The following is a 17,438-nucleotide window of genomic DNA, read 5'->3' as shown; positions in this document are numbered from 1 at the left end:
CGAGAAAACAAGCCTTAGTATAAGCCGGGAGTCGGGGTGGAGGTGGAGGGGTTACGGAGCGGAACCGGAAATAGGAAACTACCGCTCCCAGAAGGCGTGGCGGCAGAGTCCTGGATGTTGGGGCCGCGTAGCCTGACGGAACGGGTAGTTTTGCGGACCACTTAACCTACGGAGATTGCCGAGGTTGGAAGTTCTGGGGCCTGGGGCTCCCCGAGCAGGAGAGATGGAACTGGAGCAGAGAGAGGGGTGAGTGATTTTGAGGAAAACTTCGAATCGCAAAAGACGTTGTAGCTGCATGATAGCAGCCTGCGCTGAGGACTGACGCGGCGCTGCAGTTCCTGCGGTTGCTTTAGCTTAGGACTCTTCAGGGACTGGGGTCCGTACTCAAGCATCCTGAGGCAGGAGGCTGCGGCTTTAGACTCCTGGTCTGAGGGTCGGGGAGGTCGGAGGCCGGGGCTCCTGGGTCTGGGTGAGGGGTTGCGGCTTGAGCAGTCCAGTGAAGAGATGTGGATCCTGGGAAGGGGTGGGCTAGGGGCCTGGACTCCTGGATCCTGGGAAGGAGTGGGCTAGGGGCCTGGACTCCTGGATCCTGGGAAGGGGTGGGCTAGGGGCCTGGACTCCTTCCTAGACCTCAACGAGGAGGGACTAGGAGCCGGGGCGTCGGGGTCCCTGAGCCCCACCCCGACCTTACAGGACTATGGCAGCCGTGGGCTTCGAGGAGTTCTCGGCGCCGCCAGGCTCGGAGTTGGCGCTGCCTCCGCTCTTCGGTGGTCACATCCTGGAGAGCGAGCTTGAGACCGAAGTGGAGTTTGTGTCCGGAGGTCTGGGCGGCTCCGGGCTCCGGGAGCGAGATGAAGAGGAAGAGGCAGCTCGGGGCCGTCGGCGGCGCCAGCGGGAACTAAATCGCAGGAAGTACCAGGCGCTGGGTCGGCGCTGCCGGGAGATCGAGCAGGTAGGTGAGTGTGGATCCCCCCGTTTGGGGCTCCTCTGGCCTGAGTTAGTAATCCTTCCCAGTGTCTGCCTGTCTAGGTGCCCAGCCTTCCTTGCCCGGGTGAATGAACCTTCCGTCTATTCATTCATTCATTTATTTAGCACCTAGTGTGTGTCCGGGCACCCTGCAAGGCACCTTGGAGGGCTGTCTCCTCTAGGAGCTTCATTTGACAACCCAAAGCAGCTCACTGCTGTCTCACAGGTGCCTCCGTGGCTCCCCATTGTTCTGACTTTTCAGATCTCACACCCCTGACATCATTTGCTCAGGTCCTGTCCGTTCTGCCTCCCCTATCTCTCTCAGCTTCCTCTCCTCCATCCCCACAGCCTTTGCCAAGACTCAGGTTCTTTCCGCTGAATCACTGCATTAGCCTCCTTGGTGAGAATGAGGATGGAGCAGGAAGCCGGGTCCAGATCTTGAAAGGCCATGAACAGGACAGCAAGAAGTTTGGATTTTTTTTTTTTTTTTTTTGAGTGAAGGGAGCTATCAAAAGTTTTCAGATCGGGGAGGAACAGGGTCAGGTCCTGGTGTTTGAAAGACTCTGTTTTTGGTTGGACTCATTTCCTAGGGGTGCTGTATCAAGAACCACAAACGGTGGCTCAGTGACAGAAATGTACTGTCACAGGGTCTGGAGACTAGAAGTCTGGGCTGAAGGTGTCAGCAGCAGTGCTTCACCCTGAGCACTGTGAGGGAGAACCTGATCTGTTCTGGGCACCGTCCCTGGCTTCCAGTGGCTTGCTGGGGATCTTTCGTGTTCCTTGGCTTGCAGATCTTGGCTTTCAGCATCATATGGCATTCTTCCTGTGCTGTGGGGCGGGGGGTGTCCCTGCCATATTGGATTAGGACCCCATCTATAATTGCCTCATTACTTAGCCTGATTACTTTGTGAAAAGCCTTTGTCCAAATAAGGTCCACATTCTGAGGTCCTGAGAGTTAGGACTCCCACACACCATGTTTTGGGGACAAAGAGTTGGACACGACTTAGCGATTAAACAACAAAAATCCAGCCCACGACAGTGGTGTTGGGTGAGTTCCGGAAGAGGGGGGCAGCTAGTGTAGTGGCCCAGGCAGGCGAGGAGGCGGCCTGCACTCGGGTAGGAGCAGAGGAGAGGAAGAGGCAGGGATGACAGAGAACTAACAGGGGAGCGAGGTTTGAGCCGAGGCTTAGGGTAAGCAGGAGCCACGGAAAGCTGGAGAAGTATGTTCGGGACTTCACATAGCACAGGGCTTGCTCAGGACTGGAGAGCCATTTGGTTTGATGGGGATGTTGGGGAGGGGATTTGAAGGCCAGGCTGAGGGCAGCAGGACCAGTGGCAGTGCTTGGAGCACAGTCAGCTCTGGATGTTAAATTATATACATTCCCCTAAAGTGCACGAACGTTGAACCTACGCGTACCCTGTGGCCAGCAGTCCCAGTCCTCCATAAATACCCAGCAGACACGCAAGACAAATGCGCCCCACCGACAGTTACCAGACGTTCCCAGAAGTACTCTTTGTAATATGGTTTTATGTCTGTGTATAGATAGGAAGTCGGTAAGGTAAGTACAAGTAAGTGAGTGACAGTTGCTCAGTCATGTCCGACTCTTTGCAACCCCGTGGACTACATGGTCCATGGAATTCTCCAGGCCAGAACACTGGAGTGAGTAGCCTTTCCCTTCTTCAGGGGATCTACCCAACCCAGGGGTCCAACCCAGGTCTCCCACATTGCAGGCGGATTCTTTACCAGCTGAGCCACCAGGGAAGCCCTAATACAAGTATACATAATACCTAATATAAGTATACATATTATATATAAACCAGATCCACTTATTTTTATTATTGTTGTTTAGTTGCTCAGTCATGTCCATGGGCTGTAGCCCACCAGGCTCTTCTGTCCATGGGATTCTCCAGGCAGAATACTGGAGTGGATTGCCGTGCCGTCCTCCAGGGGATCTTCCCAACCCAGGGATTGAACCCATGTCTCCTGCATTGGCAGGCGGGTTCTTGACTGCTGGGCCACCTGGGAATATTTTTCACCAGGAGGCTTCGGCTCCACTCCAACCTTCAGCTCCTCTCAACCTCTCTTCCCTCCGCGACCACGCGTCTCTCTTTGAAATCCCCCAGTGATTTCAAGGCTCCTCGTGTCCTGTTCACAGAGTCTTTCAGTGCAAGGGTGGCGCTGGCACAGTGAGCACTCTCCCGAGAGCACCCACTCTATGCCAGGCCGGGAACTTTCAGCCACGGCCCCCCGCCCTCCCCCCAAGCAGCAGCAGATATCCCGAGCCCTGTTTAACAGCTGGATGCTGGGTTCCAAAGAGACTCACCATTTGCTCAAACGGAGCTGCATTTGAGTCTCTGCTCTTAGCCCAACCCCAACCAGGAATAAGTTACGTTATTATTCTTTGACCAGTGCAGAAACTTGAGGCTCAGAGAGGTTAAGTAACTTACCCAAGCTCACACAGCTGAGAAGGGGGCAGGCTGGTATTCCAACCCAGGTCCTTCTGACCCAGGAGCAGAACACACTTGTTCACACCTTGTCCACACATCTCCTGTGACGGCCCTACCTAAAGCAGCCACCTCCTGCCCTAATCTCCAGCCTGTCTCCCGGTCTGGGGTCCTTGAAGCACTCTATCACTCTGCGAATAAGTCCTCTGGTTGGCAGGGTTTAGGGAGCACCCCCCTGCCAGGCTCTGCTCCAGGCCATGGGGACAGGGGCACAGATCTCAGTCCGTTGGAGCTTCTGTCCTGGTGGTGGAGACAGTGAGGACGCTGAGTAGAGGCAGAAGCTAGAAGGCGGTGGAAAAGCGGAGCTGAGCAGAGTGGACGGGCGGGCGGGGCTCTGGTGTGGGAAGTGGGGGAGGCCTGAGCAGGGAGCCTTTGACGCAGGTGTTTTTCTCTTTTTTTTGCCCACACCACGGGGCACGTGGGATCTTAGTTCCCTGACCAGGGATTGAACCTGTGCCCCCTGCTATGGAAGTGCAGAGTCTTAACCTCTGGTCCTTCAGGGCGGTGCCTGAGCGCAGTCTGGAGGAAGTGAGCTGCACAGGCACCTGGGGAGGAGCGCGCTCAATGCCCCCAGGCCCGGCCCGTGTCAGGGGACTCAAGTGTGAGCGCAGCGGACAAGGAGCGGAACCGGAGAGGCAGTGAGCAGGGGGAGCGGCACACACACGGGCCCTGGAGGCCCCGGCCTGTCTCCCTGGTGCCCAGGGGGCCCCACTCACCATGTTGGGCGCTCGGAGCCCAGCTCACCCGTGCTTTCTCCACCTCCCCGCAGGTGAACGAGCGGGTCCTGAACAGGCTCCACCAGGTGCAGAGAATAACTCGGAGACTCCAGCAGGAGCGGAGGTAACCCCCTCCGGCCCGCGTCTCAGCCCTTGTCCCCGCCAACTGGGGCCTGGGCAGCAAGCTGAGTCCCAGGCCTGGGGCGGCGGGTGTGCCCCCAGTGAATGGGGTGGGCGGAGTGCAGGAGACCAGCCCGAGGGTCACAGACCCAGCCTTGAGCCCTGCTCCGCTGGGTGCCTCCAGGCCAGCCACACCCCCTCTCTGAGCACCAGGCTGCCATCAAGGCAGGGCAATGGATCACACTGGATCACAGGGCTGCTGAGGACCAAATGGGAGCCCTCAGGGCATGCACTCTTCAAATTTATTCACCTGAAGTCGAAAGACGAGTTCCTCGGTGCGTGCTTAGCGGTAACCAACCACCAAGTTGGTTCATTAAGAAGTGAAATTAGAAATTCACTCCCTCGGTCCCACGAGTCTCATTTCACATGCTTGGTACCACTTGATTCCGACTTTCATCCCAACTAAATAAAAGTAACCGGAATTGACCATTTTCACACGTCAGTCACTCTCACTTGGTTCTGATTTTCATCCCAACTAAATAAAAGTAACCGGAATTGACCATTTCTGCACATCAGTCACTCTCACCACGTGCCAGGTACCCGAGGAGAGGACAGGTGGCCCGCGGCTTCCGTAGCGGACAGCCCCCAGGGCAGCTGGCACATGCTGGGAGAAGGCGAGGTCGTGCGTGGAAGAGGCTCCGCCCAGGCACTGGCTTATGGGAACCATCTGATCAGAGCTCAGCAGAGACAGAAAACCAAAAAGCTTTTGGGAGCAGGGAGCAGGAAAAGAAGAGAAGGCAGGGTCATGAGCAAGGGTCCTGGGCCCGCCTCTCAGCTACCAATGAAAATGACAGTGTACGTGTCAGTGAGCCGACACCCCACCGGGGCATGTGGCGCCATCAGGCCGCCCCGTTGTGGGGGTCACCCTGGTTTCCAGAGCAGGAGCTGAGGTGCAGAGGCCCCCGTCCTGCCCCGAGTCCACTGGCTGCTCGAGGGCTGGGCACCCGGGTGTCTCAGACCTTCAGAGTCAGAGCTGGGCTGCAGCCCCTTCCCGCCCACCGGGTGGAAGGTAAAGCTGCCCCCTGCCCCGGCGGCTTCTCTGCAGGTTCCTCATGAGAGTACTGGACTCCTACGGCGATGACTACCGCTCCAGCCAGTTCACCATCGTGCTGGAGGTGAGCTGGGGTCGCGGGCAGGGGGCTCGGAGCCCGGGACACGGCCTTCACCTGCCCCCCTTCCGTCTGCCAGGACGAGGGCAGCCAGGGCACAGATGCCCCCACCCCCGGCAATGCTGAGAACGAGCCTCCAGAGAAAGAGGGGCTGTCCCCACCTAGAAGGACGCCCGCGCCCCTGGAGCCAGGTAGCCCGGCCCCTGGCGAGGGGCCCAGCGGGAGGAAGAGGCGGCGCACACCCCGTGACGGCCGGCGAGCGGGGGCTGCGCTGACCCCGGAACTGGCCCCGGTGAGGGGGGGGCGGGAAGGGAGAGGGGCGCAGGGGAAGGGAGAGGGGCGCAGGGGAGAGGAAAGGAGAGGGGCGCAGGGGAGAGGAAAGGAGAGGGGCACAGGGGAAGGGAAGGGAGAGGGGCGCAGGGGAGAGGAGAGGAGAGGCGCGGCCCAGGGGAACAGGGGAGTGGGGAGAGGCCAGGGAGAGAGGGCCTTGCAAGGCGGGGGAGAGGGGTGAGGCTGGCCTGGGAAGGAGAAAGAGCTGGAAAATGCCAAGCGGGGTGGAGAAGGAAGACCTGGAGGAGGTTCTGGGGAGAAGGGAAGATACCCTGGCGGGCAGCAGAGGAGGGAGAGCTGGCGGGTGGGGGCGGCAGCTCTGGGGATCTCTGGTGGGGCCGTCGGGCCAGGGCCTCCTCACGCCCCTCTCTGTCTCCCCTAGATCAAGGTCGAGGAAGACTTCGGCTTTGAAGCGGATGAGGCCCTCGACTCAAGCTGGGTTTCCCGGGGGCCAGACAAGCTGTTGCCCTACCCCACCCTAGCCAGCCCCCCTTTTGACTGACTCCCCCCAATAAACCAGCCCCCACTCTCACCTTGGCCACTGTGCCCACCGCTGCCCACACACACTCAGGCTTGGGGTGGTTTTCATGCATTTATTGGGGCATCGGGGCAGGGGCTGCTCCCTGTCAACGGAGGCGCTCACAGTCTCTTCAGCCACTCCAGGCTTGGGCCCTGGGGGTCCTGGGGGTGGCTGGGCACATCAGGCATGTTCCCGTCATCTCGGAGGGGCACTGTGGACAAGAGGGGGCCGCTGAGACCAGCAGATCACCAAGGCCCCCAGAGAAGGGCTGGCCTGTCAGCTTTACATTCAGACAGAGAAACAGGACCCCAGGGGAGAGATGAGAAAGGAAGGGTCAGAGAAGACTTCCCTGGTGGCCCAGGGGCAGAGAATCTGTCTGTAATGCAGGAGACAGGGTTTGATCCCTGGGTCGAGGAGATGCCCTGGAGGAGGAAATGGCAGCCCACTCCAGCATCCTTGCCTGGGAAATCCCAAGGACAGAGGGGCCTGGCAGGCTATAGTCTGTGGAGTCACAAGAGTCGGACAAGACTTAGCCACTCAAGCACCACCACCAAGGGTCAGAGAGTCAGAGATGTAGGGAAGCAGGGAGATAGAGACCTAGAGACATGAAAAGCCAGAATGATGGACATAGAAAGGAGCCCCAGGAAAAGACCCAACAGAGATGGGGAAGCAGGACAGGCCTGGAGAGGCAGAGACCCAAAAAGTCAACAGTCGGGAAAGCAACAGAGGCTGGGAACCCAGACAAGGACATAAATCTGAAACTACCACAGAAACTCACAAAGTGCAAAGATAGACAAGAGGGGCCTCCCCGGTGGCCCAGTGGCTAAGACTCAGTGCTCCCAAGACAGGGGTCCGGGTGCAACCCCTGGTCAGGGAGCTAGCTCCCATGTGCCACAAGTAAAGATCCCACATGCTGCAGTGAAGATGACGATCTCGAGTACCGCAAGTAAGACCCGGAGCAGCCAAATAAATGTAAAAAAAGAAGTGAACTTGATGGCATGTGGAGTCTATCTACTGAAGGATGAGAGGACAGAGTCCAGACTGCACTGCAGAATCTTGGATCCCTGCGGACGAAGCGCCTGCCCACGGTTGCCCTCCCCCAGCACAGGGAGGCCTCACTCACCTGGGTAGTTGTACGGTGTGGCCCGGTTGATCATGAGCGAGTACTTGGTGTAGGGGCTGAGTGTGGGCACGATTACAGCTGCGGAGAGATAACAGGCGTGAGGCCCAGGGGAAGGAGGAGACCCCCGCAGACAGAAGCCGAGCTTTGGCCAAATGGGGGTCAGCGGGAGGAGGGAGGGCGTTCAGCACCTCCAGGACGCCCCTTGGCACCCTGGGAGCCCCATACATCAGAAGGGCTTATAACACTTTTCAGAGGCTGGTGAAAGCCAAGTACTCACAGACACGGGACCTGGAGGGCAAGGGAGGGAAGAAGGGTGGTCACGGAAGGAGTACATTTGAGTCGTGGAGCATATTGGGGGGTATGGGTCAGGGGGTGTCTTGGGAATGTTCCAGAGGCATCAGAACTGTTAAAAAAACTGAGGGGGAGGGGGAGGTTCAAAGAACAATCATTGAGAAACCACAGTCTGTCTGGGGTGGGAGCCGGGAGTCATGGGGAGGTGGGGCAGAGCGTATAAAGGCGTGTTCCAGGCCAGCACTGTCAGACAGGAAGGTAAGAACCAGCGATGCAATTTACATGGACAGGGAGGCCTGGTGTGCTGCAGTCCATGGGGTCGCAAAGAGTCAGACATGACTGAGCAACTGAACTGAATAGCCACATTAAAATTAAAAGGCACAAATTAAAAAAATGAACCAGGTATATCCAAAATATTATTTCAATATATCAAGGGTATATACTTTTTGTTATAGTAAGTCTTTGAAATCCAGCACATACCTTACATGAGCCTTACACCGCCCATCTCAGTTCATACCAGCCCCTTTCAAGAGCTCTGGGGCGGAAGTGGGCCGTGGCTGCCGAGCCGGACAACTGTGGTCCGGAACTTCACCCAGTGTGGGGCGTGTCCGCCAGCGCTACTTAGGCCTGGGAACTTAGCGCAGCAGCCCGGGTCGCTCCCAGCCCGACTGAATCAGAGGGAGAGCCCCACTCCCACCCCTGAAAGTCTGAGCAGTCCAGTTCCAGGGCTGAGGCTCTCCATCAGGGAGGCAAGTGAGAGTCACCGGAGAATTTTCACCAGATACCAGATTCCCGAGCTCCACCTACCCCCCTCTCCCCCGCACCACCCCTCGCCCAACTCAGTTCAGAATCTGGTGGTGGGGGGGTGGTGAGGGGCAACGGGGAGGAGATGACATTACTTTTCATTTATTATTTTTTTAAAGGGGTTAAGTATTTATAGTGGACAACTAGGATTGAGAACTTCTTTCAAGGGATTATAGAACTCTTGGGTGGGTGCATATGGGGTGAGGAGTGATGGGGTGGTGGAGGGGTCAGAATATTAGGGGTTGGGTGTTGGATAACTAGCGGGGACACGGAATGTTGAGAGTGAGGGTCGGGGCTGAGGGTACAGGATGGAATGATGGGGGGACACGGGATGTTGAGGGCAAGGGTCGCGGCTCGGGGTACAGGCTGGAATGATGAGGGGACAAGGGATGTTGAGGGCGAGGGTCGCGCCACAGAACGGAATGATGGGCAGGGAGCGATGGGACCTATACGGGATGGAAGGTAAAGCTGGGACGCCGGTTGCGGGTGATGCACATTCGTAGCAGGGACACTCACGCACCGAGGCCCGCAATGGCGAAGGATGCCACTAGCACAGGTTCCTTGGCCCAGACATTCTTGAGGAAGGCTGCGACTCCTGTAAGGAGGGGTGAGAAGGGTCACCCTCGCAGGTGATGCCTCCGGTGACCTCTATCCCTCTTGCGTCAACACCGCCCTGGAGGAGACCCCTCGTAACCTCCGCACCCCCCTCCAGCCCGGACCCCACTGGCTCCACAGGGGCTCCGCGTTGCCCTAGCTGCTGCACCACCCGGGGTTCCTAGAACCAGCTTCACGCGCCGGCAGAACCCGAACTCACTCTCAGCCATCTTGGTCGCGGCGGCGGCGGCAGGGCGCGGAGCACTCTGGGAGTTGTGGTCCCTGAGCACGGCCCCCGCAGGCTGAGTCCGCGCTTGCGTAGTGGCGCAGAACGGCTATCCGAGGTGGTGGCGGCGCGGACTACTCTGGGAGTTGTAGTCCATACCCGCGAGCCTCCACGGGCTGAGTCAGCGCGTGCGTAGTAGTGCAGAACAGCGGTCGGTGCTGAAGGCTGTAGGGAAGACGGCGGCGCTGTGGATTTAAACGCGAGCCTGTCGCGGCACACCTGCCGCGGCTCGCTTTTCTCAGAACGTCGTTACGGAGGAGTAACTTCCAGTCCTCCTACTGCAGCCCAGCTAAAGCGGAGTGCACCAGTCCTCATTTACAGTTTACTTCTGAGAGCCCATCTTACAGATGGGCAAACGGAGTCTGCGAGAGGACAAATGATCAATCTATCAGTTGAGGTCTTAGCCCAAAACCAGTTCGTCCTGCAAACCCTAACTCTCATTCCTGAAGGGTCAGGGACCTTCTGTGGGTCTCACAGTGCCCCGTGTGATCTCCATCCTGAGAAAACGTAGTGAAAGTGTTAGTAGCTCAGTCATGTCCAACTCTTTGCGACCCCATGGACTGTAGCCCGCCAGGCTCCCCTGTCCATGGAGTTCTCCAGGCAAGACTACTGGAGCGGGTTGCCATTCCCTTCTCCAGGGGAATCTTCCCTACCCAAGGATGGAACCCAGGTCTCCTGCATCGCAGGCAGATTCTTTGCCGTCTGAGCCACCTGGGAAGACCCCCATTCTAGCGCACGTCTTTTCGTTCCGTTTTAACTAACCTGGTCGGGATGTGGCTTTCCTGATAGCAGGCTGGGAACTACTGGAGCACAATAATGGGGTCTGACTCTCCTCTGTCCCCCTCCACCGTCCGCCCCCCCACCGGGCAGCACAGGTTCTGATACGTAATAGGCGCTAGCTTTTTTTTTTTTTTTTTTTTTAGCCTAATGAACACAACAGTGATGACCGCCCACTCTCCTGACTTTTCCCAAAGCACCATAAGGCCATGACACAATCACCCAGGGGCCCCCACCTCGCTCCTCCTCCCTTCCCTGAGCACGGCTCTGATTTTCTGAAGTTGCCTCACTTTCCGGTAGGTGACGGGACACGGCTGAGCCCCGGCTGCTCTTCCCGCTCCAACCGAGAACTGCCCACTATGGCGGAGGTGCTGAGCCTGCAGCTGCTGACTCTCTGTGAGACACCCACCCCTTCCCTCTGGGTCCCGGGCTGGGCTGGGTCTCCCTGAGGGCAGGTGCGGGTGATCAAGAGACCCTAGCTGAGGGTTCAGAGGGAATTCTAGGTTAAAGTGACAGGACGGGGCTCCGACCCCTGGAACCTAAGGTAAGAGGACAGGGGGATCCCAGATTCCTGGGCTCCTGGGAGAGGAGGAAGCTGGGGAGCAGGATGCTCTAGATCTTGAAGCAAGAGAGGGCTAGGGACCTGAATTCCTGGGAACCGGGACTGTCCAGTCCTAAATCTTGATGTAACAGAGAGATGGCAGCTGAGACACCTGGGTCCCTGGGAAAGGGGGAAGCCGGGGACCCAGACCCCCACGCCCCAGAGAGGAGAACTATGCGCTCAGATTATTGTCTCCTGAAAAAGGGGGAGTCCAAGCACCTGAATTCTTGGGTGTACAGGAAAGAGGGGTTTGGGTCTAGGCTTTGTTTTGTTTTTCTGGCTGTGTGGCGTGGCTTGTGGGAGTTTAGTTCCCCAAACCCGGGATCGAACCCCAGCCATTGGCACTGAGAGCGCTTAGCTGTACCCACTGGACCGCCAGGGAATTGCCTGGGTCCAGGCTTTTGGTCTCTGAGATAAGTGGGCATTGGAAGTCTGAGTTTACGGCTGCTGAGAGAGGAGGAAGTTTGGGCAAGATTCCTGTTTCTTGGAGGAAAGAGAGCCCAGGGACTTGGATTCCTGGGCGCGCAGGGAGGTAGGGCTGGGAGCAGGTGAAGGCTCTGACAAGACCAAGCCCCCCCCCCCACCCCCCCAACCCTCTATAGGGCTGGTGTGTCCTGCAGACATCACTCCAGCTGGTGAGTAACACCCCCCCCCCATTCTCCCACGTGTTTCTGACATCCCATTTCCAGCTACTCAGCCTTTATTTTGGTGCCCACCCTCACCCCAGATTTCCTTACTTCCCTGTCCTCTCTTCTTTCTTTCCCTCCTCCCTTCCTCACTCACTTTATTTTTATTTACTTTTTGCCGCGCTGGATCGTGGTTGCTGCGCTGTGTGTTTTCTCTAGCTGTGGCCACAGGCGTCTCCCTGCCGTGGCTTCTCTTGTTGCCGAGCCCAGGCTGTCAGTGCGCGGGCTTAGTAGTGGCAGCACACGGGCTTGGTTGCCCCGTGGCATGTGGGATCCTTCCAAACCAGGGCTCGAACTGGTGTCCCCTGCACCGGCAGGGGGGTTCTTACCCACTGTGCCACCAGGCAAGTCCCGTATTCACTTTAGTGAGCAGTGCAGAGAAGTCGGGGAGGTCATGCACATTGGCGTGAAGGAGACCTAAACGGGAACCCCGGTTTCACCCTCATATTCATTTATGACCTTGAACAAACCGCTGCATGCTAAGACTCAGTTTTCTCTGTAAAATGGGCTGTTGTGAGGATTTAACAAAATCACATGGCGAAGTGTGGGGCTCAGGAAATAGGGTCTCCGGCAGCCCGTTATTATTCCCCCATTTGGAAAGTGTGGTTCTCCACCCTGAGATGACTCTGGGTTTCTTTCCAGGGTTTCTGATGAGGGAGATCTCGTCTTCCTCTTAATTTCCCCCCAACTACACTCCAAATAAGAGTCGCCTAGAAAACCATTAATACCATAGTTATCAATTTTTAAAGTTTTAAATGCTAAAGCTAACATATATTCATGGTTTTAAAAATTAATTATCATCAGACTTCCCTGATGTTCCAGTGGTTGAGACTCCATGCTTCCACTGCAGGGAGCATGGATGGGTTCAATCCCTGGTGGGGTAAGGGTCCACAGGCCACACAGCGAGGCCAAAACCCCCATTAATTACTATTAAAGGATGTATAGCAGCTGCTGTCGTCCCTTTCCTCATCTTCCTGATATAATTTCTGAATCCTTATAAAAAAATGTCCATGCATTCTAACACACACATGTAGTTTTGTGCTTCTTTTTTCCCCCCCCCCAAAGCAAAACTGGTATGTCGTGACTCACAGTGTTCTACATCTTACATTTTTCACTCTGTAATTGCTCTTGGATACATTTCCATGTCCTTATAGATGGTTCTACTTTTTTTCTCTCTCTTTTTAAAAATTGCTATCTGGCATTTGCCATTGTAGGGATGGGTTCTAGTTTAGTTGGTTCTCCTGGTCTATATTCAGGTTGCTTCCAGTGCTTACCCTCACATTCATCGCTGCAGTGCGCATTTCAGTGAACTTTTCATGTTCACTTAAGTGCATTTGTCTAGGGTGGACTTATTGAGTGGCTGGTCGTATCCTTTGTGTATCTTGATAGAAACTGACAAACCGCTGTCTCAAAAGGTGCGGTTGAATGCACCTAAGCACCTGTTTTACTACATATTCTCCCAAACACAAAGTTAACCATTATTTTATTTATTTATCTATTTTTGACAACCTGAGAGGCAAAAATGTCTTACTATTGTGTTAATTTTTTAAAAAGTAGTATTACCATGGAGTGACTTTCACATTGTAACCCCCAGATGTGTTTTGGTCAATTGGACTTCTTCCTCTGTGAATTGCCTGTTCATATGTTTTGCCTGACTTTCGGTTGAATTGGCTCTAAGATTTCTTTTGACGCTTTTTTTTTTTTTTTAAATGTGGACCAGGTTTTTGAAGTCTTGATTGAATTTGTTACAATATTGCTTCTGTTTTATGGTTTGTTTGGGGTTTTTTTTGGCCACAGCCATGTGGGATTTAACTCCCCCATCAGTGATCGAACCCACACCACCACCCCCCACCCCCACCCCCGCGTTGGAAGGCAAAGTCTTAACCACTGGTCCACCAGGAAAGTCCGTCCACACTCTTAATCTATGTGGTTTGTGAATAAGCCATTTCTGACAGTGCTGTCACTTGTCCTCTAGCTTCGTTAACATGTCTTTCCTCATATGCAGCTTTAAAAGGTTGAAATGGCCAAATTAATTAACCTTTTCCCTTCTGAACTTCTCATTTTACATTTTGAGACAGCCTTCTCAACCCCAAAGACAAATACATTTTCCTATATTTTCTCCTGATACTTTTATAGCTTAAAAAAAAAAGCACATGTAATTCTTTACATTAATCTGGAATTTGCTTGGGGGAATGGTGTGAGGTAGGGACCCAACAATTTTTCCCCCCAGATAGATGGCAAGTTTGGGCAACTGTTGAAATATGTCAAATATGTTACAAGTATTCTGAAGGGCAATTTGAGTTCGCAGATTTCTGGGATCCAATCCCTTGAAATGATATTTGAAACAGGAGACGATGCCTCCGCTCCTCTGACGTACAGCCAGTTTTGAAAGCCTTGGTTGGGGTCCAGTGTCTCCCCATTTTAGGAGCGGGGATCTGAGGCTGAGAAAGGGGCAGTGATTCTCAAGGAGCCTCTCCTCCTCCTCCAGCTGCGCGCGCGTCTCCTTGGGCTCCCGGGAAGTCCGAGGACCCAGGCAGCCACGTTTACTCAGGCTCCCCAGCCTCCAGCCCCAGGCCGTGGCTGGGCGCTCAGCCCGCTGCTGTTGTGACCCCTGGGGTCAATGTCACCTTGAGGTGCCAGACACCCCAGCCCGCCTGGAGGTTTGCACTCTTCAGGTCTGCAGAGCCCACTGCTGTGATTCACCGGGATGTACCTGCGGAACAGGCGGAGTTCTTCCTGGAGGAGGTGACCCCAGCCCAGGGGGGCAGTTACCAATGCTGCTACTGGAGGCAAGGCTGGGGGCCAGATGTCTGGTCCCACTCCAGTGATGCCCTAGAACTGCTGGTGACAGGTGAGGTCCCAGGGGAGCAGGCTGCGGAGAAGGGACACAGGTGGGATGGGGGGACAAGGAAGGACCCATCTATATATGGAGAGGAGCTTGCACAATGACACATACAAAAAGAGCTACATGGAGACAGAGAGAATTCTCAATCAGGGGTGATTATGCACCTCCCCCCGCCCCCCACCCACCCATTTCCCCCCCCCCTCCCCCGGGTCTGGCAACATTTGGAGACATTTCTGCTTTTCCTGACAGGGGAAGGGTGTGCTATGGGCGTCACATGGGTTAGAGGCCAGAGATGTTATAACACACCCTGTATACAAGACAGTATAATCCCCCCCAACACCCACCCCTAAAGAATCATCCAGACTTATCAAAAAATGTCACTAATGGGAATCACCCGTGGTCCAGTGGTTAGGTTTCCAAGCATTGACTGCCGAGGGTGCAGGTTCAATCCCTGGTCGGGGAACTAAGATCCACCAAGAAGCTGAGAAACCCTGTGAGAGAGAGACAGCCTCTGAGCCCGACGGAGAGCAAAACGTGCATGACGGGGAGGTTAAAAGCAGAGCATTTTAGTGAGCACAGGGACCGTGGGAAGAAGTGGCGGGAGAGAGGGAGGCAGACACACAGGGGCTGGGGGAGACCACGGAGAAGGCAGAGGCGTGCAGACACTGGCCGGGACTGCAGGAGAGGGATGGGCAGGGAGACAGGGGCCCAGAGAATGGGGGTCGGGGGGCGATGGGGGGAGGAGAGTGCTGAAAAGCGGAAGGAGGGGGTGGGGAGAGGGGAGGGGAGATAATGGGGTGGGGGGAGGGGAGGGAAGAGGGAAGGAGAGAGAACGGGGAGAGGGAGGGGGAGGAGAGAGGGGGAGGGGAGGGGAGAGAAGGGGGAGGGGAGGGGGAGAGGAGGGGAGAGGGAGGGGAGGGAGAGGAGCGGGAAAGAGAAGGGGAGAGAGTGGGGGAGGGATGAGGGAGGGAGGGAGGCGGACCCCCGACCCTCCCACCTCCTCGTCCGGCAGACGAGCTGCCGCGCCCCTCGCTGGTGGCGCTGCCGGCGCCGGTGGTGGCGCCCGGGGCCAACGTGAGCCTGCGCTGCGCCGGCCGCCTGCGGGGCATGAGCTTCGCGCTCTACCGCGAGGGCGAGGCGGCCCCGCTGCAGTACCGGGACTCGGAGCAGCCCTGGGCGGACTTCCCGCTGATCGGCGCGCGCGCGCCCGGCACCTACAGCTGCTACTACCACACGCCCTCCGCCCCCTACGTGCTGTCGGCGCGCAGCGAGCCGCTGGTGGTCCGCGCCGAGGGTGAGCGGCCGGCCCTCCGCCCCCAGACCCGGGGTCAGGACCCGCACCTCCGCCCGCAGACCCGGGGTCAGGACCCGCACCTCCGCCCGCAGACCCGGGGGTCCAGACCCCGCACCTCCGCCCCCAGACCCTGGGTTCAGACCCCACACCTCCTCCCCCAGACCCTGGGTCCAGACCCCACACCTCCGCTCGCAGACCCGGGGTCAGGACCCACACCTCCGCCCGCAGACCCGGGGTCAGGACCCACACCTCCGCCTCCAGACCCGGGGGTCCAGACCCCACACCTCCTCCCCCAGACCCTGGGTCCAGACCCCACACCTCCGCCCGCAGACCCGGGGTCCAGACCCCACACCTCCGCCCCCAGACCCGGGGTCAGGACCCGCACCTCCGCCCCCAGACCCGGGGTCCAGACCGCACACCTCAGCCCCCAGACCCGGGGGTCAAGACCCCACACCTCCGCCCGCAGACCCGGGGTCAGGACCTACACATCCGCCCACAGACCCGGGGTCAGGACCCCACATCTCCGCCCCCAGACCCCGTGGCAGACCGCACCTCCGCCCCCAGACCCGGGTTCCAAGACCAGCACACTCACCCCGACCGGGGGTCCAGACCCCACACTCCGCCCCCAGACCCGGGTCAGACCCGCACTCCGCCCGCAGACCGGGTGTTTCCCCAGACCCCACACCTCCTCCCCCAGACCCGGGGTCAGGACCCACACCTCCGCCCCCAGACCCGGGGTCAGGACCCGCACCTCCGCCCGCAGACCCGGGGTCCAGACCCCACACCTCCTCCCCCAGACCCGGGGTCCAGACCCCACACCTCCTCCCTCAGGCCCGGGGGTCGAAGCCCTGCTCCCAGGCAGCCCCTTCAAGGGTGACACTGGAAGTTAAATTCGCAGCTCCGCTCTGGAGGTTAGAGACCCAGAGGACGGGCGGGGATGCAGGTCTGACGGGGACGCTGACCGCCTCTCTCCCTTGCTGGCCCCGCAGGCTCGGGCGCCTCGGACTACACTCAGGGCAACGTCCTCCGCCTGGCGCTGGCGGGCCTGGTCCTCATCTCGCTGGGCGCCCTGGTCGTTTTCGACTGGCACAGCCAGCATCGCGCCTCTGGCAACGTCTGAGCCTGAGCCCGGGCGGGCAGAGAAGACTTCCCAGAGAGGAGGGAGAAGACCCTGGGGTCCCATGGCTGGACCGGCCCTGCCAGCAGCCCCACAGCCCAGCTTCCCCAGTAATATTGACCTTGCACCGCGCCCTGGATCGTCCTTCTGGGTCGTATCTCCAGGACCTCCCAGATCAGTAGAAGGCACTGTCGATGGTTAAGCCTTCCTAACCAGTAAGTCCTGAGATCGAATCCCAGTGCCGCTACTCACTCCTTGTGGGATATTAGGAAAGCGACACTTCCCAGCCTCCGCAGCCCTGGCGGGAAAATGGAAGCTTTGGAAATACTTGATTAGGATTACGTCGACAATGCTCAATAAATGTCAGCTCCTGTATAAGAGCTGCTTCTCTCAGACTCACAGAACCGAACGAAATTCTCGTTGTGATTGTTGCTTTTCACTTGTTCATGCTCCAACTCACCTTTTATTTTTTTATTATTAATATATATATATTTTTTATTTGGCTGCTATGGGTCTTGGTTGTGGCATGTGGGATCTAGTTCCCTGACCAGGGATTGAACCTGGGCCCCTGCATTGGGAGTGTGGAGTCTTAGCCACTGGGCCACCAGGGAAGTCCCTCCAGCTCACCTTTTTAAACAAGTCACCATCATTCTCTTCATGACATCACTCTTGGTGGCCACACAAACCTCTTCCA

At 57.1% G+C, this 17,438-nt stretch overlaps 3 protein-coding genes across 4 annotated transcripts; 2 read left to right on the top strand and 1 right to left on the bottom strand.

Moving 5' to 3' along the window:
* Nucleotides 1-109: 109 nt before the first annotated feature.
* Nucleotides 110-6,338, top strand: TFPT (TCF3 fusion partner). Its single transcript, XM_043437002.1, has 6 exons — nt 110-246; nt 694-952; nt 4,241-4,311; nt 5,413-5,482; nt 5,556-5,768; nt 6,189-6,338. Exons 1-6 carry the CDS (start codon nt 224-226, stop codon nt 6,306-6,308), a joined length of 756 nt encoding a protein of 251 aa, XP_043292937.1. The 5' UTR covers nt 110-223; the 3' UTR covers nt 6,309-6,338.
* Nucleotides 6,339-6,385: 47 nt separating this feature from the next.
* On the bottom strand, nt 6,386-9,499 carry NDUFA3 (NADH:ubiquinone oxidoreductase subunit A3). The gene is made up of 4 exons (XM_043437004.1): nt 9,359-9,499; nt 9,065-9,139; nt 7,450-7,527; nt 6,386-6,537 (listed from the first exon to the last, which is right to left on the bottom strand). The coding sequence occupies exons 1-4, from the start codon at nt 9,366-9,368 to the stop codon at nt 6,446-6,448; spliced, it is 255 nt and encodes an 84-aa protein (XP_043292939.1). The 5' UTR covers nt 9,369-9,499; the 3' UTR covers nt 6,386-6,445.
* A 915-nt stretch (nt 9,500-10,414) lies between these two features.
* Nucleotides 10,415-17,153, top strand: OSCAR (osteoclast associated Ig-like receptor). 2 transcript variants are annotated; one of them, XM_043436995.1, is made up of 5 exons: nt 10,416-10,597; nt 11,405-11,437; nt 13,977-14,339; nt 15,346-15,627; nt 16,617-17,153. In XM_043436995.1, the coding sequence occupies exons 1-5, from the start codon at nt 10,561-10,563 to the stop codon at nt 16,745-16,747; spliced, it is 846 nt and encodes a 281-aa protein (XP_043292930.1). In that variant the 5' UTR covers nt 10,416-10,560; the 3' UTR covers nt 16,748-17,153. The 2 variants fall into 2 exon arrangements, with proteins under 2 accessions (XP_043292931.1, XP_043292930.1); XM_043436996.1 differs by lacking the exon at nt 11,405-11,437 and having other exon boundaries at nt 10,415-10,597.
* Nucleotides 17,154-17,438: the final 285 nt, after the last annotated feature.

The sequence above is a fragment of the Cervus canadensis genome, chromosome 18, assembly GCF_019320065.1.
Source record: "Cervus canadensis isolate Bull #8, Minnesota chromosome 18, ASM1932006v1, whole genome shotgun sequence".
NCBI classification, from domain to species: Eukaryota; Metazoa; Chordata; class Mammalia; order Artiodactyla; family Cervidae; genus Cervus; species Cervus canadensis.
Note: the sequence above shows the minus strand (reverse complement) of the source record. Positions and strands in the feature narration are given on the sequence as shown.